We start from the raw sequence: 25,135 nt of genomic DNA, 5'->3' as shown, positions 1-25,135 counted from the left end.
AGAGCCCGGCCACCAGGCGCTCGCTCACGGGCCCCAACCCCAGGCCTGGCTCCAGGGTGGGACCCCGGTAACCCTCCGGGCCGGGTACTCCGACTCTTCGTTTTCACCGCCATGAAAGATCCTTCGAACCGTTCTTTGTCTCACCCTTCACCTAAGACCAATTTGTCATGGGAGACCCTACCAGGGGCACTAAGTGCCCCAGACAACATAGCTCCTAGGATCATTAGGGCACTCAAACTCCTCCACCACGATAAGGTGACGGTTCAAGGAGGAGGGGTAAGATATTCAAAAGTTGAAATATTTGAGACCAGACATAACATGGTGCAGGTTAACGGGGTGTGCATGAGAGCACTTTTTGCCACATTGCTTGAAATTCTCATTGTGTTCATCATAATCAATAAATCTAACATGTTGTTATAAGGAGATTAATTTTGATCACAACTGAAATCCATCCATCAAACTTTCCTCTTACCATCTCTCCCCCCACATATACTCCTTTGTGCACAAATTGTGCGTCCTTGGCTTGAAGCAGCTAAACAGGAAGTGAAGCCAGAGCTGGGCTGTCGAGTGTAACAGACAGAATTTTGTGTTCTGTTAACAAATTCAATTCAATTCAATTCAATTCAATTCAATTTATATAGCCCCAAATCACGACTAGAGTAATCTCAAGGCACTTCACATAATAAACATTCCAATCCAAACAAATGTCACTTAAAAAGTTGTTTACATGTTCTGTTTAGAGTCTGGGTCTGTTCTTGCTAGGAAACGTTAGGCGACGGACGTTGTCAAGGAGCTGCTGTGATTTTGAAGCTAAGAATAAACCAGAAAGCTAAAAATTGCTAAAACTGTGACCTTCATCACCCTCTCCTTGTTCTGCTCTCCCTATCTATTCTACCTTCCTCAAGATCCATTGATTTCCCTCTTTCCTGTTCACTCTCTCTTTCTTTACATTTTAAATCACAATTGTCAATTTTTTGTCCATACGTTTTTCATAAATTTCTTAAATATTTTTTATATTTTTACATTTTTTGTTTTTTTGAAGCGCCTCGTGATTTTTATCTTGAAAGGTGCTATAGAAAAGATCTTTTCTTCTTCTTCTTTGATCGTAAACTACATATCTTGTTGTATGTTTACATAGGTGCGTTAGGTTAGGAATTATGGTAGAAAAGGTGTTACATTGGGTCAAAAACATAAGATAATGTCAGGATTTTAAGGTTGTTAAAGCATTTGTTGCGTCCAGTGTTATTGCGTTTTCTGCCTTTATCAGATTCTGTGGCTCTGGGGAGGAGCCTGAAGATGGGGGGTTGGACCTTTGAATTGTTTGTTTGTTTATTTTGTTTTCAAAGCTTTCTTGAATGGCTTCTTCCAATATTGTCTACACGTTACCTTTGAAGTATACAGTACTGTGCAAAGGTTTTACGCAAGTGTGAAAAATGCTGTAAACAAAGAATGCTCTCTTTATTAATTAAATAATGATTGTTTATTTTTATTGGTTTACAAAGTGCACCGTGAGTGATCCCACAAATACAGCTAAAGTCGTTAAGAACTATCTTCAACAAAAAGAGGAATAAGAGTTCCTGGAAGGGATGGTCTGGCATGGAGCCCTGATTTCAACATCATGCAGTGAGTCTGGAACACAGACAACATACCCCGTGGACTGTTACTGCATACAGGAGCTAGCGTAGCTGTGGGCCGCCATCTTAGATGGGTCTCTATTCGCCCCCCAGTGCATTCATTTCTACTGAGAAAAGTGTTTACACAACAACAGAAGAAAATTTATTTTATTATGCTTTTTCACAAAGTTGGACATATAGTGCTACATGATAGTTAAAATTGAAATATAATTAAACAAAATAAATACAAATATAAAATCCCAACAGGTAGGCTGGAAACTAATCCCACAGATTTTCAATAGTGGTTGTTGTAACCATAGGCTGCACAAAAAAACAGGCATAGTGTCTCACGACTCCAGTTGGATATGGAGAGTGAGGAACCCACACAATATGGTGGCGACAGTGTTACACACTCCAGCGCCCATTGGGGAATCTATGTATTCAAGTCTATGGTCTTGGATTACATGATGAGACAGAAGGATGTGAGAAAGCCTACATCCACAGACCTGTGGTTAGTTCTCCAAGATGTTTGGAACAGCCTACCAGGCCAGTTCCTTTAAACACCTGTGTTCAAGTGTAGCTAGAAGAACTGATGCTGTTTTTGTTTTTATGACTTATCTTTAGTTCATTCTCAGCTTTTGCTGATTGATTGATTAAAATGCCACACCTGTCTAAAATGTTTGCACCGTACTGTTAGTATTTATTTGCAAAGATTGAAAGAGATGTTTTAGTCATCAAGAGTAATTTTATTTTCATTTTCTAAAATGCAAAGGACATAACAGGATTTGAGAATAAATCCAAAGTTGAGTGCACAAAAATGTTTCACTGCAGGCGTTTATGTACAAGAATGAAATCAACAACTTTTGTTTATACAGAATTCAACAGCAATAATATTTAGAGTCAAGTTATTGAACCTAATAACGAAGACAAGACTGGAGTCATTTGCACTGAAGGTATCTTTTTTAAACACAGCACATGAGTTCAAATTTACATCTCAGTGAACTTTGCTGAGTAAAAGTTCACAAATAGTGCATCAAAAATCACCGGAGCTTGTTTTATTATACAGAAAAACTGAAAACCACATGGCCTCGCAAACAAACCTGCTCAAAAGAACAAACTGTAGAAATGTCCTCCGCATTACTTTTTCTGTTTACCCAGAAACGCATTAGCTAGCAATTACAATCTGATTGTACCATCACTGTCTAATATTAGTGCTTCAGAAGAATATTAGGAATCAGTGGTAATTGAATTGGTTTGCCAAGAAAAGAGAAAAGATGCCAAAAAAATTTGGCGAGATTTCCGTCTCAAGCAGATAAGTTGTAAAAAAAAAAAAAAAAACATGAAATCTGCCCGGGTGTACATTGAATAGGTTATTATATTTAAAGTAAGAGACAAGGTTAATGCTTTGTCTTTTGTACAGTGATCCTCAAAACATATCTGAATATTTTTTGCTGAATTACCCTCTTTTAGATGCACAAATGTGTTTTTATTAGAAAGAGGCAACAAAACAGTTGGATAAATGAACAACCAGACAGAGAGGGATGACGTGATGTTAAATATTTATACATGTTGCAGCTCACCCAGCCCTTGCAAAGACAGGATCTTTCCATTTGAAACAACACTGCATGTTGCTAGAGCTATACTGCTACTGAATACAAGATACTGTGGATCTGAAATGCTTTAGTTCAGCTCAACACTATATGTGTGCTAGAAGAGAAGCCAAAAACACTCACAAACTCTTTAAATCAAACCAAATATGAAACTGACCATTCCGCAGAACACAGATGAGTTTAAATACATGAAATACACAATTACACCCCCGACCCCCTCCATAATTTCAGTGGAGAATAAAGAAAGTGCTCTGGTCGAACCTGTAAAAAAATAAATCTTACACACCTCCGATTTTTCCTAGGAGGGTTTCTCACACAAAAAAAAATCTTATTGATGGTCTTCCCCCCAGTCGCTGTGCTGCTCCTCTCCCTCGCCGCCCATTGGTTGGATTAGTTGTCATTTGTTGAAAGGAAGGCAGGCCGGCAGGATGACAGTGGAACAGGCCGGGCCTGCCAAAGGTTCTGCCACCTCTCCCTCCAACTCTGTCCATGTTCCCTTTTCTGGGATGTAGCAGATGGTTGAAGACTTATAGGCACCCTGAGGAAAAAGGGACATCTCTTTATTCCTCTGAGTGCTATTTATCCAATCACAGTCACTCAGCTGTCAGGAGCAAAGCAATAATAATCCTCAGATCAGAACTCTGACACAGCAGATGATTGTAATCCATGAAACGACACAATAATCACAATAATAACAATTCAAATTCTAAGTTAAGTACATTTCCTACCATGCTCCAGCTATAGCCACCCACGAGGAAGATGCTGTCATCCAAAACAGCACAGCCCGGACCGCTGCGACCCTCCAGGATAGGTGTCTGGAGGATGTTCCACTGATCAGCTTTTGGGTCGTAGCACTCCACCAGCATCACATCCAGATGGGAAAACCCTGTTTGAGAAACAGGTAGAACAGAAATTCATTCAGTGCACTGATGATAATAATTTTTGAATTCAGGTTTTTTACTTTCTCTAATTTCCATCTGGGATTAATAAAGTATTTTTGAATTTGAATTGAATTTGAATTGAACTGAATTGAATTGAATTAAATGTGTGGTTTACTCATTTATTCAACGTATTAGCAGTGTTCTCTAGTGTAAATCAATGCCTCATTTAAAAGAAAAAAAACTATGATGCTCCTGTTCTAAGATGCAGAAGTTTGCTGTTGCAGAGCTGGGCTGTAAACAGCAGGGTTGCTCATTATTATTAATGATATGCACACATCTCACTTCTGACTGGCTAACAGAACATGTTCAGCCATGTTGTCACTATCACCAAGACACTCTCTGCTCTCTCTCTCTCCTCGCTGCAATTTTTTTAAAGCCTTCCTGCGAATGCTAATTCACAGTGTGACATAGATTTGTGAGGATTTTCTAATCCCAGAGTTTCACCATCCATCTTCAATCAGAAGCTAATGCAGGAGATAGGAGTAGGAGGCTATTTTCATGTTCAGCCTGCATGAAAAACTCAGTGACCGATTACAATCATAAATAATCATTAAAAAATACCTTTTCAGTCAGTCACACCTTCAAATTATTCTTTTATGAAATCAAACAAAAAAATGGCCACCGTTGAACAACTCTCTCTGTTTCTGTGTTCTCTCTCTACCATGTGGGCGAGCTGGAAAGGACTATATGTCAAGTACCTCTGTGCAGAGACATCCAAACCAAAAGGGAGATTTGTCATTTGGTTTGCTATCCTTCTACTGTCAACAAAATGCAACAAAAACACTATGAAGTCTTTAAGGCATAGAACAGAATATCTTGCAGATGGCATGCTAAGTGTTGCCATGTATGAAGATAAGAACTAAATTAATCAACAGAAGCAGAAAAGAATGATCACAGGTTTATCAAGAAATTCTCCCATCCATCCAGGCATATACTGAAACCAGCCACTAGGAGGAAGTGCATTTCACAATGCTCAATGTGAGGAAACAAGTTTGAATAACAACAAATGTTGGCAAGCCTATAGACATTTTTCATGAGCAGAATCGGAAGCAGCAAATGAGAAGATTATATATTTCTTTTAAACTAAACATGCGTTCTAGTGCACATCCTTTTCAATTTTGTACTTTGGATGATGAATAGAAAAAATATTGCACAGAGTAATGAAGGTCTGCTCATAACTAAACCCTAAGCCTAACCTCTTTCATGTACTTAAAAAGTTGTGAGAGCTTACCTTTCAAATGGTTTCCACCAATAGCATACAAGCGATCGTTCATCCCAGCCAGGGCATGAATGGCGCGCTTTGTGTTCATGTCTTGTTTTCTAGCCCACACGTCCATTACAGGGTCGTAGCAGTAGAGCCAGGACACGTACTCGCCGTTGTGCACACCTCCTGCAATGTGTCACAACAGCATTGTCCCATTAATACCAGCTCTAAATCGATATGTGTAAATTCAATTCTATATGATGAGCTGGCACGGGTCAAAATATTTCTACAGCAAGAATAACTGGTCATGGCAGGTCTGTCTGTTGATGCTCTACAGCCACATGAGCTTCTACAGAAATGCGTTGTCTGCCTTGTTTAAAACAGGGTCTTTCTATCGTTTATATTTCTAGTCTCTCCAACCTGCTCTGTTCAAATGCTTCTTCTTTCATCTTTTCAGTTCACGATGGCCAGCGTGCAGATGAGTCACTAACAGTTACTAAGCTCTGAGAGAAAAAACGGTTTCAGTTTGTAACCGTCGACATTTATTTGCTGGGTTTAAGTAAGCTGAATGACACTAAAACTAGATATGAATTATGATGAAACGATACCAGGAAGAAAAAATTACTATAAATATTTCTTACTAGCAGTATTCTGAATCAGATTTATTTTGACACCCCTGTGATTTCATTTTTCATAATACCCATATGCTTTTGCTTCAAGTACATTATGAAAATGAAAAAAACTATAAATACTACAACAAATATGCTAAATTTACACATATGGTCTTGTCTGGATTACCTGGGGCTAAAGGCACTACATTCAACAACAAAAAGTAGGTGGGGGTGTCCTACGGCCCATTCTGCTCTCATTTAAAGGCAGAGCTGCGAGTAATTCTTCAAATAAACCGTTTCAAGACACATCATACCACCTTTTGACAAAAAACGGAATGTTTGTTAAATATGCTACTTCTTTATTTTAGTGTACTTATCTGAAAATGGATGTTTGCCCTTAGCTGCGTATAATTTCCCTACATCTAAAGTAATTTTTTATGTGTAACCTGTTTAGGATTTTGTTTTGGCTTGTGCATGCACCATGCCAGTTTAAAAACTACTGTTGCATCAAATAGTGTGTGTCTGAGTGACATCCTCTCTGCAAACCTGAGATGTAGATCTTGCCGTTGTGCACTGCTCCTGCATGGGCAGCTAAAGGCTGCGGCAGAGGTGACACATAGTTCCACTCGTTTGTCTCCAGGTTGTAAGACTCCACACTGGACAGGTAGCCTGCCTCGTTTCGACCACCTATCACATATAAGTGCTTATCCAGGCGGCAGGCAAAGAAACTGGCTCTCCTGTGGAGGAGACACAATCAACAAGACATCACTGATCTGGCAACAGTCATTGTTGGCCTTTTCAGGCTTTTAAACTGAAAAATATTCAGGAAAATCATAAAAACACACTAATGAGTTTGTTATTCATATGCTAGTTGTTTTATGCAAATGTAAATCCACAGTTTATCAAAAGTCACTTTTGCAAAATAATTTATTTTTAGATTTTCTGACAGTCCTTCAAGCTTGTAATAGTAAAAAAAAAACATGCACACCTTTCCTGCATAGGAGGCAACTGAATCCAGCTGTTGAACCTGGGATCGTAGCGGCTGACAAAGTTAGTGCTGTGCTTTCCTGAAAAACGGAAATAAAAACTTTTAAGCATATTGTAGTTGGGTCTAACATCTTAGTTATGCATGAACCTTTCATTTTGTGAGCAAAACTTAATCTGACATTGGTTATCAACAGAATGTCTCCATTGCATAAAAAAGTGTTAATGCATGCTGCATGTTGTTCATCCAAAAGAGTGAAAATTTGTTCATCAGGAATTATTCTGCAGAAATCTGTATAAAATGCCTATCGGTTTTCAGCTGCATTCACTTGATTTTTCCTCTTGCAGCTAAAAAAAATGCAACTCGTTCTACTCCATGGAGCACAGATGTTGATAGGAAAAAAAATAAAACATGGTATAGATTTTTTTATCATTTACAACGTTTGTCTCCCAGTTAGGGACTGTGTTGCCACTGTTTAACAAAAAGAGCTACTAACACTTTGACACAATAAATATTTCAGTGTTAACAACAGTTATTTGTCTGTGCCAATTATTGACAAGTGTTGATTGAAGTGTTGTTTGTCCACTTTCAGCTGATCAAGCTCCAGAATGAGTGTTCCTTTTGCTCTGATGGTTTTGAACCTACACAAACGCTGACTGAGGGCATCTTCTGAATTGTGTAAACAGTGAAATATTTGGTGTGTGAAATAACATAAAAAACAAGCAAAGAGCAGTTTTGTAGTATCAGAATACCGTTGGGGTTCCACTGGTCCTCTCCACCCAGCAGCAGCAGGAAGTTCTCCACCTCCACCACGCAGTGATGAGCACTGTTGTAAGGCATTACTAAATGACAATCAGAAATGAAAAACCGGTCACTTAACCCTGTCATAACAGAGGTCAGGCATTAAATAATTCCAAAATGTTGGGAAAAAATGGCAGTTCACTTTTAAATCAAACAGTTTTAGCTTATGATCAGTTAAGGGAGATCTATTGTGACTTTTTTCCTTAAGTTACTCTAGTCCTATGATCGATACAAAACACATTTATGAAGTTCTATACACTCAATCTCTCTCACATAAAGGAATTTCAGCAGTTTTATTTTTTTATAGTTTAAGTACCTTCCAGAATGAACCATTTCAGGGCTCTGTCTCTTTAGGAAAACAAGCTGGAGCTGTCCTCCACCCCCCACCCCCCGCTCAGGCTGCTATAAGCTGAGAAAATCCGATATCCGGGAGGGACTTGGAGTAGAGCCGCTGCTCATCCAGCAGCAGCTCTTTCTTGCAGGTGAGGTGGTTAATTCTAATCCCTGTTTGTGACATCACAAACAGGGACTTTGTAAATGGTTTGCTTTAAACAAACAAATCCAAAAACTAAACACTTACAGAAAACTAATTCATGTCTTTTTTCCATATCGGAAGTGTTTATAAAGTCAATAGAGACCCACATGTCAGCACAGAAGGATGCAAAAGGCGAGTTTTGCATACTATGTCCCCTTTAAATCACAATGGCAAAGACTGGCCGACCCAAATATTGCTGGCTGAACTACAAGAACATTGCTAAAAATCTAAATAACTGAGGGCACAATGCTTCAGCTCATAAAAGCTAAAAGTCAAAAATTGATTTAAGTGTTGCATTGCATCAATTCTGGTGAAATATATAGTGAAATATTTTGGCTTCTGGACCTTATCTCAAGACACCAATCCTACAGCTGCGGGGTCCACCATGAAGGATTTTACCTTCGTGTATGTTTTTTGTGGCCTCCTCTTCTCCTTCATCTTCTTCTGCTGATGTGACCCCATTGAGATGTAGAGAAATGGTCTTAGGTGACAGTCATAATGAACATGATCGTGTTCACTCAATAAATCTCAGGCCCGGTGCTTTTTGAGCACAAATCAGTGAAATGGTAAAGCCCACCTGTCTGTCTCCATCAGTCATTTCCACTGTCACCTCCCCATCGCCTGATGGATCACAGTTGCTGCAAAATTAGACAGCCTTGAATCTCATTTCTTTCCAATTGGCCTCTTCCAGCGATCTCACTCAAGCTGGTTGACATGTGCCGGTCCTCTTTTGGGAGGGAAGTCTCAGATAGGAATTAATACTACATACACTAAACATAGCTTTATCTCGAAGGAGGGGATTAGGTCGCCTGCCTTCAGTGCACCTCAAAGATGAGCGTTATACAACTGCCAGATTCCCTTACATGCTATTTACATTATCATCCAGTCAGCAGTATAGGGGACACGGATGGGTGGCTTATTTGGTGTCTAGTGACTTGTACTCCTGAAAAACATCTCCTACTGATGTGAAAAGAAGATTATTGGTCTACAGTATGTCGCGGAGCATCTGAGGTACTCTGAGGATTTGAAACGTATGAGACTCTGGTGAATAATGTGAGGTTATGATATAATGAAATAGTCCTTGCGCAGTGAAAAGAAAAAAGCATATCAATCATGTTTCCCTTCTACAGCTGTGAAATATTACCTGAGGAAATGGTTTAAATTTATCTGGCTTTTTGTGCCCCTCTCAAATAAATCCTCTGCTAACCCCGGGGTCTGAGCAGCAATAGGAGGGCAGGATGAGCACGTCCTCCACGAGATGGACGCTATCACTCCAGACTACAGTGAGCTCTGGGGCTCACTAGAGGGAGTCAGAAACCTCTGCATAGGAGGCTGAGTCATGCTCGGTTGAATGGCTTCACAGCTAATGCACCACTGCCGCTCCAGCTCTTATGCGCCTCAACACAGCCGCATCCCACTGAGCAGAGTTCCTTTGTTCTAAACCAGGCTCTGATGCTTCATCATTCATGGCCACGTCTGGGTTTTAAATCATACGTTGCTTTAAAAAAGATTAAAAAAACGTCAAGATTGCAGCTGAAAAATCTGCCTGCCTTTGTGCTGTGCTCAGCCACGCTGCTGTAGGTACACTAGATGGCAAAATTTCCACTGGAATCAACGAGCGGTGGCTCCGTCTGACAGAACCGGAGGAATCAGATTCTGCCCAAATTGTGTTGATGAATGTCTTAATCAAAGGCTGTCCCTCTCAGGTTTCGCCTCATTGAAAAGTTATGATTGAATGTTAATAATCTTCTATTCCACATCCATTGTGAAGAGGCTACATCAGGTGGTCGCTGATGTGTTAAGGGGATGATTTTGCAGTTTTGTCCTTCCACTTGGCCACGGACCATTTGAGTGTTAACTTTTTTTAGTTTTGAGCGATGAGAATCCCTATTGACCTTTTGCTTGTTGCAGTTTATGCCCATGAGTGTGAGTTTAATGAGAAAATGACGACACAGACACCAGAGAGCATCTCCCCATTGTGTACGCAAGCCTTATGAACCCCAAGAGTTTATTTCAGAACAAAATTGGTGATTTTTAAAAACAGAAAAATCAAAGCTGGTTTATTGAAGTTTGAGGTCACAGAGTGAAGCTATAAACAGCTCAGGACTAAAGTGACAGAGAGCATAAAACGGGGCTGATTTGTATGAATGGAGAGAAGCAGCTGAGATATGACTCCATGAGAAACAAAGGACAAAAACTCAATATGTCCAACAATGATGATACAAAGGAGGAATGTGTTTTCCCAATAGCTTCATTGTGACCTTTGCAATATGGTAAAATTATAGTGGTAATCCTTAAAAGGCCAAGGAAGACAGAGAGAAAAGAGAAGGAAGTGCGCTTCATAGAGGTGAAAGCAGTATGGGTGCTTCTTATTTAGTTATTTTTTTATGTCTCGCATATATTCAGAAAAAAATTTTAACGGACCAAAATTCCTGGGAAATTATGACAATTTGTCGTAACATTTTACAATAAGGGTCCATTTCGGGGCAGCAGTAGCTCAGGTGGTAGAGCGGGTTGCCTCATGATCGGAGGGTCATGGGTTCGATTCCAGCTCCCGCCAGGGGTTTCCTGCTGTTGTGTCCTTGGGCAAGACACTTCACCCAACTTGCCTGTGTTAGTGGTGGTCAGAGGGGCCGATGGCAGCCTCGCCTCTGTCAGACCTCCCCAGGGCGGCTGTGGCTACAAGTAGCTTACCATCACTAGCAGTGTGTGAATGTGAGAGTGTGTGAGAGTGTGTGAAAGCGTCTTTGGGTGTCTAGAAAAGCGCTATATAAGTTCAATGCATTATTATTATTTATTAATGTTTCTTAGTGCATCTTTAAGCATTAATAAACTATTAAATAAAGTAACAACTGCTTAACTATATATGTAATGTATTACTAAGCAGACAAACCCCCAGGCCCTTTGTCCTAACGTTAAGGACATTTGATAGTTAACAATAACAGTAATGTTTATTAATGCTTAATAATGCACTAATGTTAATAAAGGGACCCTTATTGTAAAGTGTTACCCTATTTTATTTCAATTATTTCAAGAAGTGAGTGATTGGACAGCATACGTGTCTTTCAACCCTAAACATAGTAAATTGTCAAAAAAAAAAATACTACATAAATTAAGTTTTTTTTCCCAATGATTTCTACATCTAAAAAACAACCCTTTAGTAATTTATTTTAAACCTAACATCATGGGTTATGTAAATTGACAACAAGGTATGGCTTTATACATATACTGAGAGACCATATGCTACTTGAAAAACTCAGTTTCCCATGCATGCTAAACATGAAAATGTTCTTGAACCCTCATTAACTGCATTAACTATTGCAAGGAAACAGACGGGAAAATGATTGGTTGAGAAATGTCATTCTCCTCTACGTCACATGCAAAATAGGTATTCATGGCCTCGCCCTAATTCTGCGTGAAACCATGAAAGAGGCAGCATCTAATCATTAGCCAACCATCAGCAACTCACCAACATGGCGGAATGCATTTTGGCTAGTGTTATTTGTGGAAATAAAACATTGACGTATTTTTTTATCCAAAAAAGAAAAGCAAACAGAGGCAATGGAAGAGGAGAGGTGTTTACATATCATGAATATTAAAGGTGAACTGTATAAGAATGAAGTGAGAATGACAGCCTGTGGTACAATAGGGTTACTACAGTCTATTTTTCTAACTGTAGAACGCTGTGAGTTCCATGGCTGTAACCAGTTATGGATCAGATAAATCTAGATGATGAATGAAGATGAGTCATACACAGTAATTTGATAAGTAGATCAATAAATTGTCACATCTGGTGTTAGCACTCTTATGTGTTTTACAGTAGGGAGCACTTACAACACTTATTACGGTAACACGTCACCGGCGTTAGAGGAAGTGTAGTTGTTTGCTGTCTTGCTGTTATAGTTCTGAGTGACTCATTAAAGGAAATAAAACACCACGACTGACTCATTAGTTGCTTCATACATTAATTTTACTGAGATATTTTTAGAGCCGACAATTTGCTTTTGATTCACCATTTGCATTGTTAGCTCAACATTAGCCTCTAGCCTCCTTCACCCAATATTAGAGTAAAACAAAAGGATGCCGTGGCTTCTTAGAGGTACATACAAGAACTTCTGGGTTGCTCCTGTTCACTGGCTACAGTTCTTTAAACAACTCTGGAGCTTTTTGCCTGCTGGTGTCAATTTATGAATGCCGGCACAGCAGCATTAGCTCTGCGCATACTTGAAAACCACACAAACTAACAGATTGAAAACAAAGACTACGTCCCTCTCTATTTTAAGGAAAAAAAACTGACAACCCTCCAGCCTACTGAGAAAGAAATCTGTTTTTATGTGTAACGTCCTCCTCTCATCGACACCCCACCCCCACCCCTTCCCCCACTCGACCCCCCCACGCCGGACATATATCCTCTGCCTCGGACTCCACCTCCCAACATTCCACTCACCGGACATCCCCTCCATGTAAGCACCTCATCTATATACGTGGCTGCGTTTGGGTCGTAAAACCTGCCACAGCCAAACTCTCTGCTGCCCTCAGACTAGCCCCCCTCCAGTGGCGAGTCCTGACAGGATGACTGAGTCCTGGTGGAAGTTGGGAGCCTCCGTATAAAGATGCGGTGGTGACGTCGAGCAGACGTCTGGTGAGTGGAATGCTGAGAGTGGAGTCCTAGGCAGAGGATCCGTGTCTAGCGGGGCATCAATGGGAGGAGGGCATGACACATGTAGGCTTCCTCACAACATGATTTATACATTATACTGTTTTGTGATTATTTCACTGTAGAATTCTTACATATTGCCCCTTTAATGAGCAAGACTCCAAATCCGGCCGTTTTCTGCCCCCACTCCTCCAACCAACTTCTACCTCTGAAACAGGAGCGCCAGAGCATTTTGTCCACAGAAAATGACTCACGAGGCATTCATTCATACTAGAACCACAGATTTTGTTTTAGATATTAAATAAATAAAAATAAAAAGAGATAGGGGCTGTGAAGGAATTTCCTAGAGCTAGGGTATTCTTTGCTACTGAGTTTATCATTTGTGATTTATTTTAACATGACATGGACATTAAATAGCACATAAAATGTCACGCTGTCCCAGAGAAGCTGTTTGGAGTTAGAATGTCTACCAGTTTTATGAAAACAACCTTACTTGTGACAAAAAAGAATGCTCACTCAAGATAGAGCTAAAACAATGTCAAACCATTATAATGATTGTTCAGTCAGACTCTCCCAGCTGGCCATCTACTGAGTCCCTTATAAAAAGTAATGTAAGATGTCTATAAACCCATCCCATGTTGGGGCAACAGGTTCCTGTCACCTCATACTAGCAGGTCTGGAATAATTCAATGAATGTATTGATTAATGAGACTGAATGATCATTTAAATTCTGTTGAGGGCAGATGTCATTTCTTTTTGTTCTTTTTCTGCCTCAATACATCATTAGATTCTAGTAAATCTCATCAAGCATCCTGCCAGCATATTTCAGCAAAAACAAGTGAAACCGGGCATGAAGCTCTACACTGCTGTGAAGTCACGCTCTGATTAAAAACTTATATTAAAAGTGATAGTGATGCATTATTACCTGAAGGATTTAGGGAACTCCTTACCCTCATTTTCTGTGGAAATTAACCCGTGTTAAAGTCATCCACAGGAACAACTATTTCTCGTCGTAATAGCCACTAAAACAAGACGCCTCAGGTGCAAAAGAAGCAGAGAGCCTTTGGAACTCACTTGTGAGGATCTTCCATGTCTTTTTTTCATCGTCATAGTACTGGACCAAATTGCTGGGGAGGCGGTCGGGTCCAGGAGGCAAACCTCCCACCAGGAGCAGCATTCTCTTATTGGAACGGATTCTGTGAGGGCAATCATTAGAAAATATTTCAATACCAAAAAATCTACATTGCAAACCTTACATTTACCATGATCTGATCTGGAATTCCTTTCATCTTTACCTTTTTTGTTTTCAGTTGCTCGTGATATAAAAGAGGTTAATTCGTATACGTGGGCACATTTACTAATAAAGTAGCTCAATAGTGCATGTTTCCTCCTGATGTAATATTGAACGGTTATTGTTCTCTAAAGATATCTTTTCAATTAGCTGTGAAGCAAGGATGGTCCTGCAGGGTGCCATGCTGGAGGCACATAAACCTGCCCATACAACGTCCCCATTTCACTGGCTGCACTGATTCATGTGTACACATGTGACTCCCTAAACTGGTGGTGAAATGTTTCCTGCCCTTTGTATAAAGTCTGAAAGCTGCACAGTTCACTGCATAACTCAAAATACTGAACAAATAAACTTTATTTTCAGAGAAGTTCACCATCTTGTTTTACTTTTCCATGCTTGGGTAAATCCCAGCTGTCTCTGTATCATTTGAGCCCATTCAAAAAGTGTTTTTCAGATGCAAATGAGACCTCGGACATAAATAATAGTGATTAATTGAGAGCAGGGAAACTGTTGCACATTAGACTAATTACGAGGATCAGTAGCGGTTTTAGGCACGGGCAGACAGGGCAGTTGCCCGGGGCGGCATTTTTTCATGACACAAAAGGGGCGCACAAGCGCGGAGTAAAAAAAAAAAGGAAATCTGCGCCGCACCGAGGTTTTCTATTATGTCATATGACAGTGTCTGGATTGGAAACAGCAAGTTGGCGCCCCCTGCAGCTGCAGGCGCTCCTGCTGACTGAGAACGTTCACGTGCACCGTGTGTCTAAAGAACAGGAAGGGGAGGGGTGCGGTGGGGGAATTCACCTCTGCGTCTTTCCCAAATGAATGAGCGGGCAGGGGCTGAATCAACTGTATTAACATGGCTAAAGTCAATCACATCTTAACGTTCTTCCATATTTCATTCATAATATCATAAACACAGGCCTATCATTCTTTCAGGTTTCTCTGAATTGTGTGAAATGGCCGAATAAAAAAAGGAAAAACAAAACGATTTTGTGGTCACCCCCCATCAAGGTCAAATTGATTAATCCTGACTAAAGGAAACTTACTGAGTCAGGAGCCAAACAGAAGAGATGAACAAAAAGGCTAAAACCACCAGGTGCCCCATTCAGGGGAAAAAAAGAAAAAAGAGCAGAAAGATAAAGGTATGTAGCTCTCATGATGCATGTTTTCAATTTTTTGAACCAGTTAACTGGGATTTTAACGGTTAAATTCGGTCAACTAATTGCTAACAGAGCTAATAGGGCTGAAATATTTAAACGAATATTCAAATGGTTTGAAAAAAGTCCTTGAATCGTTTTTTACTGATTCAAACTAGGATTTGTTAAATGCTCACTGCAGCCCGTGGCCTGCCTGAACAACAACAAACACATGTTGATCATGTTCACATAATAATAAATAAAACAACTCTACAAGCAGAAGAAAACACCCCAGTCACCACTAACTATCCTGTTTATTTATTGCAGATGGCTGCACTGATTATTTTACATGATTTGTTCTGTAAAAGTTGGCATTTTTGGTAGTCTACAGTTTTTTATGTCAGTTTAAATTACAATTTCAGAGGCAATTCTAAAATATTATGGATCATGATAAAGATCTATTGGAGATCTACCCCAACCTTTGGACTGCTCTGCCAGTCACTGTGGCTCAAGCTGAGAGGAGCTTTTCAAAACTTGATCAAGTCATACCTGAGGTCAACTATGTTTCAGGGGCGGCTCACTAACCTGGCTCTGATTAGTATCAATCACTCAGTAGGGGAGCAGATTTCATATGATGACATTATTGATGACTTTGCATCAAGGTTAGGTTTTAATTTTAGTTTGTGTTTTCTATTCTAAGTGCAATGCTGTAGTGATTATCTTTAGTTTGTTACGTGTGAAATATTTTTGCTATTTAGAATATTTATTATCTATTATGTTCATATATTCTTAATATTTAGTTATTGTTTGTTTTTGTATATTTGATTCTATATATTTTGATACAGTATATAATGTATATTGCTTTACATTCTGACAACTTCATAGTAATTAATGTAAATATGTGCAACTTAGAAAAATGAATGTTCAATAGTCGTTCTAATAAAACATGCCTGTTTGTAGAAAACATGCGTGTGTTCATGCAGGTGGGGTGGTGTGGTGGTGGTGGTGGTGGTGGGGGGTTGGGGGGGGGGGCGCTCAAAGGGGGCCTCGCCCGGGGAGTAATTCGATGTAGAACCGCCACTGACGAGGATCCTTGATTTGCAGCTCATTTGGGTTCAAACGTGGGAACAACTTATTATTCAGACAACAAGCATGTGTTTTGAATAACTCAAATTTCACTTTAGTTTTAAAATCTTTACAATATTTCTAGATTTCAAAGCATTCCTTGACTGGAATCCAATGAGCAACACTTCATGTTGTAACTATCTCCCTAAAGTTTGCACCAGAACAAAGATGGACAGAAAACACTCAAGCAGACAGTTTTTGTCTCTGTGGGACACTTGCAGAAATTTTAAATTGTCCTTAAAGTAAAAAAAAAATAAATAAAATAAAATCAAAAAATTGCTACAGATTCGGAAATACCAAACCAAACTCAAATTAATTATTTACCTTATTTTTTACAGCAGAAACAAGGGACGTTGTTTGTTCTTGGATCATAAATTTTGTGCAATCACCATGTGATTACCATGGCAACAATTTTAATTTCAACATTTCACTTTGCACTGAGAGCTACTATACAGGAATTGCATCTGGTTTAAAACTGATTAGAGAGCAATTACATGCAATTTACACTGGTGTGCGTAAAAAAATAAGTGTTTTTGGGGGGGGGGCATACAACAGCATTTTATCTGACTAAAAGGCAGGATGGGGCTGATCAAGCCCTTAGGCGCTGTCGTCATGTTACAGGAAACGCCCCAATTGGGGCGTCTAACCCCTCAGCTGTAACCTGCCCTGCTTTGTGATCAAAGCAGCACTTCAGTTTAACTTGAGATCATATTTCATTTTATCAACCAAATAAGACTCAGCTCACGTACTGAGGTGGGATAAAGATGAATTGATACGTGTATTTTTGCTCTTTCTTTAATTAATCTGATTTGCACTCACCTGCTCGCCGTGGTCTGCCTACAGTGCTGCCTGAATGGCATCAGGTGGTAGTTCATGGCATCCAGGAGCAGCTTCTGGCACACGGGGTCACTCCTCATAAAGTCGACGGACTGCACCCTTTCCACCAGCTCTGGAGCAGGTATGAGGGCAAAGCGTAGTCTCTTCATAAGGTCCGGTGCATAGTGCATTCGAGTCTCCCGATCATGCTCCAGCCAGAGGACTGACATCTGGAAAAGAGCCAGTTCCGACTCAACCGGGGGTGGCAGAGCATCTAGCATGGCACACATCTCCTCAAAGTTCAGTAGCAGCACGTCCTCCACCAGGTACTTGTTGGCCAGCTTCTTGGTCTCATCGAGTCCGTGCAGTGCAGCAATCTTGCAGATCTGCTTGTAGTTCTGCACTGAGATCTGGTCATTGAGGAACTGCACACTGAGCTTGGTAATCTGGGAGATGTTCAGGATCTTGCTGACAGACAGCACCTCTTCCACTGTGTCCAGAGAAAGAGTAACATTGGCAGTATACAGGTACTCCAGCACTAATCGCAGTCCAATAGAGGAGCAGCCCTGGAGCACCAGGTTATTGATGGGCCGGGCGCTGGTGTTCACCAGCTTGTCATCAGGAGAGGATGAGGGGGTCCCACTGCTGCCTTGGTCCCCTTTGCTTCCTTCATTGGTGATGACATTGTGGGACGAAAAAAGAGATCTGAAGTACTGAGAGCAGGACGCCAGCACAGCTTTGTGGCAGTGAAACTGCTGTCCCTGGGCAGTGAGAGTCACATCACAGAAAAGCTGTTTTCTCCATAGCAGGTTGAGCCCATGCAGCAAGGTGTCACTGTGCGTTGGGTCAAAGGTGGACGTTCTATCACCCGATCTGGACATGACTTCCTGACTCTGAACGCCACCTAGGCAACAAACAAACCATGCCAGCCATTTATTTACCCCAGCTCTGTTTATTTACACACCACACGTCTACAGAACCCAAAACTCAGCAGTCACAGGAGATTTCTCCATAAGTTACGGAACAGATCCCGCGTCGGCACAGCGGAGAGGAGGATGGACGATAACCGTGCCAGCCGATCTAGCCGCTTCCAACTTTGAGCTCTGGTCGTAAAGCAGCAAACAAAAACGCAGTATCTCCCACAACGCGCCGCCCGTGTTCATTCTCAACTTGAAAATGAAAAAGGGGGATTTATCCGGAGATTCGGAGGGCGCTACCGAAACCAAACGCGGAACCAGAGACGCTGCGGTGCTGCGCTCCCGCGGCTGAAGTCCGTAAACGCGCCACGATGGACGGAAAGCATGCAGCAAACACCTATCCTGTCCTCATGGTGTATTTGCTGCGCACCCCCACAATGAGGACATTACACTCTGCACAGATTCACGGAGTCACACAAAAGCAATTAGTTTGTCTCTCCGAGCCGTCAGCAGCTGTAGGCACGTTACGCGTTTGTCTGAACGCACGTGAGTACCAAATATCCGCTCTAATCATGCAGCTTTCGGTAAAGTTCATTACAACATGCGTCTATTTTCTTTTTTAGCCTGTAAATACGCTGTTTCCGCTTGCTCATGCGGGTTTAAACCTAAGGCAACGCTGTCAGATTGTCCAAACGCGCCTGTCACAACTAAATGATGGCTGAGAAGGAGACCAAACTTACCTGACTTCAGCTCTTCACACAAATAAAGAAAGAAAGAAAGCTTCACAGTCCCAAATATCTCTTGAATGTTCCTTTGTTCTTCTTTTTAGAAGATTTTCCTCCTTTCCTTTAAAGTCTAGGGTCGGCGGTGTCTCCAAATAACCATTGATTCCAACTCCTAAAGTCACTATTTCAGGTTATTTGTTGACGTTGATCATTTGTTCTTCAGAATTAACAAGAAGTGTGTGAGTGTGTGAGAGGGAGCTGTGCTTTCTGCAAGAGAAGAAGAAGAAGAAATATACGTGTGACAAATTATGCTACCAAGAAACAACACATCATTATCCTTGGGCCTGGGGCTCAGTGAGTCGTAACGAGAGTAATAGGAAATCCACGGTTGGGGAGAGAAACGGTCGTGCATGGCCGGTGGAGAGAGACCATGCAGGGGTATGGATGCTGGAGAGACTCGCAAAATTATGGCTCAAGGCTATTGTAAAAACTGTCGAGCGTAAATGACTGCGATTTCAAACATCTTTGGAAGAAAGAAAAGAGAAAGGGGGAGAAAAACCGAGTCTTTGCCTCGCTGTTATAGAGAGAACCGTCAAGTTTTAGTGCGCATTGCTAATTAGTCAATTTCTCTCTGCCTTCACAGCCCGACGACTTTGCTGCTGAGCTGAAACTGCTAATTTCTGGGACCAGCCTTTTTTTGGCTGTGAACTGGATGGATGAATGGCTTGTCTCGCACAAATGACAAAAAGCCCCTGCCTTAATCTCCATCGCCAAAATAACCCCTCATCTCATTCTGCTCCCACCAGTCCTTCAAAAGAAGGTGCTTTGCACAAACTTCACTTCTACCTCTGGATCATAAACAACATGCATAGTGTCTTATAATGTGTGGTGAAGTCAGATATGTCAAGAGTGTCAAAATGACATGAAGTTACAACAAACAACAAAGTTAAAGATTCGCTGTTAACCTGAAACTCAGCTGCAGGCCTTAAAACACACACACACACACAAAAGGGTTTGAAAATTAATCCAGCATCCACTGGTGCACAGTGCCTTGTCACTCAGAGACCGTATAACTGCACGTTTTGCCCCCAGAAATGCACTCAGTCTAAACCCTAAAACATTAAAAGAAGTTAATTGATGACTCAATCATACAGTAACTCATGTCTGACCACAACAAACCCCCAATGAAAGCAGCAAGTCCTGACGACACAAAGCACAAAGACATCTGATCCAAAAATGGGAATTCAGATTCCTCCTCATAAACACGAAAAAAATAAAATAAATAAAGGAACTACTTATTAGGACAGTAAACTGTCAATTAAACATAGAGCTCAATTAGAGTAAATAAACTTACATACACAACTCCCCTGGGAGCACAAGTGACAGTTGCCTCACAAGTTGTGAAAATGACAAGATAGGGATAAATGGGTTTGTTCATGTGCTATGAAAACGCAACGCCACGTTACCGTCAAGCAATAACGGGCATATTGGTTATGCTTATAAGGAAAAGAGCCATATAATGTATAATGTTTGTTTGACAGGCACACACACATTCATTCATTCCAGGTGAACTGATTAATTTGTGCTCTGCACCTCAAAGCATCATCATCACTGAAGGAAAATTACTGTCCTATTAATTAGAGCTGCTGTGGTATCACTTTGCATTGTGCAGCCATTACTTGTAGAGGTCTCGTCACCGTAGCATTACAGTAATTCACTGTACTTCACTCTGCAGCCACATGCTGTTTTCTTTACTAGCTCTCGGTTAGCGCTGCATTACCCGAGTCTCGAGCAAGCTATTCTAACGCCATGAAATGACCATTTCCAACTCTTTCAGCTCTTTGTAGCAACTCAGTCTCCTGAGGCCGCTGGTCTTCAGATTGCAGGGCGTTTGTGGTTGTAAGTTGTTGCAGTGTGCAGGAGGGGGAGGGGGAGGGGGGGGGGTCATCAGATAAGAGAGGAATTTCTAGACTAATTAAACCCTTTGAGAATCACACTACAGTGATTTACAACTCTCTGTACCAGTTAACCCGACTCATTTTTATCTGTCATATTACTCAGATACCACATCTTACCTCTGCAAGTTAAAAAAGAGTTTTCTGTTTTCAGAATTATAGAAAGGAGTTAATAGAATAAACAACACGAGCCTTAAAACCACTATTTGTCCATAGTGTAAGTTTACTATCCATCTACTCCATAACATCCAAAAACGAAGCCCTTAAATGCAACAAAACTAAATCAAGACACATAAAAATATCAGTGTTATTGGATAGCTAGATGAAGAATGAACATTTAATTTAATCAGTGCAGTGAAACAAAACAAAAGGAGAAGCATCTAAGTTGCGAAAAGAAAAGTCTGCCAGGCATAATTCTTTTTGCTGGCTGTTGCAGAGGGGGTATGCTAAGATAGAAAGTATTATTTTCCTAAATGGAAGGTGTCAGATGGTCACGGAAGTGCGATCGGCTGTTCAAGATCACTGCTTCCCATCTGCAATTTGTGACGTGTGAAAGATTCAGCCCAAATGTGCTCACCGAGCGTAAATCCTCAGCACTTTCTCTTATCGTGGAAAAGCAAGATAACCAGCTGTTTACAGATCAGAGAACATATCATATTAATATCATGGAGGGGGGGGGGGGGCATAGCATCATGTTTGTAAAATATTTTGTTAACTAAGTGTGGTGTGGTATGGCAACCTATAAAGTCTAGGTTGTGATAGGTGTATTAGGGATCGTGTTGCAGTTTTAAGGGATTTCATGTTTTGAGCCTTGAACGAGGTAAAAATAAGAAAATCTGAATGTTACAGTTTATATTTAGGCTTAAAGGGATTGCAACATGAATCTTGTCATAAACAAAACATATTAGATCATTCTAGGCATTTTATGACTTATAAGTGGCGACTAAAACATAAACTTCCATTCATTTATTCATAAGAGTTTTGTTAACCTTTACAGTGTTGTGATGTTGGTACTGATGAGCTCATTCTTATCGTTTCAGATCAAACTTTGTCAGAGATGATTTATAAAACATCCACTGTGTAATAAAGTAGAAGTGCTTATATTTGCCACTCCGGGAGTAAGGGAGGCCTGCTGTTTTAAACCCCTAGATCCCCCACACATGGCATAGCCACCACAGACACGGCTCAGAGAGTCAGCCAGCAGCCGGGAGGTGAGCAGAGAGGAACAGGCAGTGTCCCCTCCAGAGTGAGCACAGGAGTGTGTGTGTGTGTGTATACGGGATACATGTGTGGCATTCTCAAATGACAAAAAGGAGACCAGTTGTGCAGTTCACTTGGGAGAACACGTGGAGGTGGTGTGGAGACTCACCTGAGGGAGAGTCATGGTTGCTAGGGACCGGGGCTGTAGAGGGGACCTGAAGTTGTGGGGGGCACAGGAGGCCACCGTGTCGTGCAGAAGGTTTGTGGGCTTCAGGGAGAAGAGGGGGCTGTTGTTGCGCATTCTCCCCAGCGTAATGCATCTACCTTCAGGGTGGCAGCAGGCGTGGAGTGGGGTGCGATGGAGCGAACACGAGCTCAGTGGCGCGGTCACCAAGGGATGCTGGAGCTGCTGTAGCAGGACTGATAGTTATTCCATGGGAGAATTGCAAGATGAGCCCCATTGTATTAGCAAACCCCCTTCTATTAAACCAGTATCAGTGCTCTTAAACTAAACACTTTAAAGAATCTAGTCAGGATGCAAATCTGGTACTTAACACCGTTTTTTAAAATTCTCAATTAATAAATGACCCTAAGTTATTTTCAATATGTAGTTTCAAAGACAAATTCTAAAAACCTGCATGTTTTATTGTGAATCTGAATAAATGTATCTGTTAAATTTCAGTAAACTCCTTTGGCAGCGAAGAGCCAGCGGATCACTCCATACTGACTTGAAATTCTCAGACATTAAGCTTTTTAATTTCCAAGCCGCACTTTTTCTGTTGCAACTCTTTGAGTCATATCTTCTAGAAAATTCTCTGTGTCTAATATGGTCAGCACTCCCAATTATTCACTCCACTGACAAGTGAAACAAATGGGACCAACCAGTGCATTCTGTATTATCTACACCCCTTGCATTCCCTGACAATAATTAATACAATAGCAAGCTGCTGTTACCAGCCTTGACGACACGAGCTCAACATCATAAGCTCTCCCTTTCCAAGAGCTCTTGAGAGGAAATCACATCCAGCAGGGAGGCTGTATTTATACATATCTGTGGTCATCAGCAGCCGGGTGATGTCATTCAGCTGTCTGGGAGCAGTTACTATCATATGGATGTAAGGTGCAAGGTTAATAATAAATGCAACAGAAGACTTTACCTTTGAGATATAATCATTCTTTAAACCAGGAGTCCCCATCCTGGTGCCTGCAGGCATCATGGTGCCCCCCCAAATAACCCAAGTATAAAATAAAATTTTTAAAAAGTTCTGTTGCCATCTTTTTCAATCACAAATGCATTATTATAGATTTAAAAACTATAATTTATATTAAAAAATCACTTTAAAATATGTGTATTGTACATGTATTATAATTTCCGGACTATAAGGTCCACCTGAATATAAGCTGCACCAGCTAAATTTGGGGGAAATTACAGATTGTTCCATATATACGCTGCACCTGACTGTAAGCCGCTGGTGTTTTAATGTTTAATCAACATGCTGTATGTGGTAACTCTGGGAGTGTTTAGCCTTTTGCCTTGCATGCTCTTTATCATTAAAAAAACAATGCATAAAACAAATTTTGAGAAACATATTTAAAGATGTGGTTGACTGAAATTTTTTAATGATTACTTCTGAATATAATCAGTCACTTTGAGGTTTTCATACAGGCTGAACCTGAAAGCAGTCTACTGCATCTATCTCCTGCGTTAGCTTCTGATAGAAAACAGACCGTGAAATGCTAGGACTTGACAATCCTCACACAGTAGCTGTTTTTACAGGACCATAGCTTTGCAAAACGGGATTTGCCGCAGCACCCTGGGGAGGATTTTGGCATTTATAGTAGCAAAGCTGAAGCTAGAATAAACTGCCATCAGGGACACCCCCCACCACCACCACCCCCCCACCCCCCCGCATGTGACGTACAGGGTTGCGCATTCAGCGTCTGGCAGAAGACACATCAGACTGATGAAATTTATTTTTCAGGACTTTTAGCTTTGATGTGACCTGCTTTTTGTCCCACTTGACACCCCGCTCAGCCAGTGTTTTCACCACTCTGTCGAACAGCTGGCTGCCTCTCACGTCCCCGTAAAAAGGCGACTAATCTGTTTGTCCACTCGCATGGTAAAAAGCTCCATGGTCTCCGCATCCGTCCAGCCGGCTTTCCTTCCGGCCAGCACTCGGCGCACAGTGTACGTGACTAACGCGACCACCCTCTATTGGGGGGGGGCTCCCACAGTCGCTCCAAAGGGATTAGCAGGGCTGACACTTGTTTAGCCGTCAGAGGCGAGGGGCTGATGCGGCAATATTACTACCAAGCGAGGCGGAACGAATGCCGCAACATTCGCGCAACACCATGCCGGCATGGCACATTTATAGAGATACCATTGCGGTAATATTACGTCGATATGCCGGCATGGTGTGTCCTATAAAAGCACCTTGTGATGTCACACTGTAAATTTGCATAGATGCCCTCGCCCATCTCGGCTCACATCCACCCACAGGAAGGCTTAAAAAAATGTTTGCAGTGAGAAGAGAGAGCAGAGTGTGTCTTATGATAGTGACTTTACAACATGGCTGAACACATTTTGTTAGCCAATCAGAAGCGAGGTGTGTGCATATTATTAACAATAATGAGTGATCCTGCTGTTTTCAGCCCCATTGGCCTAGTTGGCTCTAAAACAATCTCAAGCAATTTTTTTTTCAATTACCAAAAACTCAATATTACAGTGAAGTATTTATTCACTCCTTAACTTAAGGTGTGTGACCCCCAAATTCCACTACCTCTGCTCCGCTGCGCTCCGCTCCGACACAAACGCCGGAGCAAAATCGGTCCCGTTGTAGTCAATCAGAGCAATTCCACTACTGCGGCCGTGCTCCGGCAGTGCGGCGCCGTGCGCCGCCCTCTGTTCCGGCATCCGGCAAAAATAGAATCGATCCTATTTTCGCCGGAGGCCGGAGCACCTCCGCAGTAAATGGACAGAAATCACAACGGCCCAACAGGAAAAGGAGCG

At 41.3% G+C, this 25,135-nt stretch overlaps 1 protein-coding gene across 1 annotated transcript; it reads right to left on the bottom strand.

Moving 5' to 3' along the window:
• Positions 1-1,884: 1,884 nt before the first annotated feature.
• Positions 1,885-19,589, bottom strand: klhl14 (kelch-like family member 14). Its single transcript, XM_015956757.3, has 9 exons — positions 18,986-19,589; positions 17,332-18,232; positions 14,032-14,153; positions 7,717-7,806; positions 6,968-7,046; positions 6,526-6,716; positions 5,396-5,554; positions 3,952-4,109; positions 1,885-3,761 (listed from the first exon to the last, which is right to left on the bottom strand). The coding sequence occupies exons 2-9, from the start codon at positions 18,207-18,209 to the stop codon at positions 3,621-3,623; spliced, it is 1,818 nt and encodes a 605-aa protein (XP_015812243.1). The 5' UTR covers positions 18,210-18,232; positions 18,986-19,589; the 3' UTR covers positions 1,885-3,620.
• Positions 19,590-25,135: the final 5,546 nt, after the last annotated feature.

This window comes from Nothobranchius furzeri, chromosome 11 (genome assembly GCF_043380555.1).
Source record: "Nothobranchius furzeri strain GRZ-AD chromosome 11, NfurGRZ-RIMD1, whole genome shotgun sequence".
NCBI classification, from domain to species: domain Eukaryota; kingdom Metazoa; phylum Chordata; class Actinopteri; order Cyprinodontiformes; family Nothobranchiidae; genus Nothobranchius; species Nothobranchius furzeri.
The sequence above is the reverse complement of the archived record's forward strand: the minus strand, read 5'-3'. Positions and strand labels throughout refer to the sequence as shown.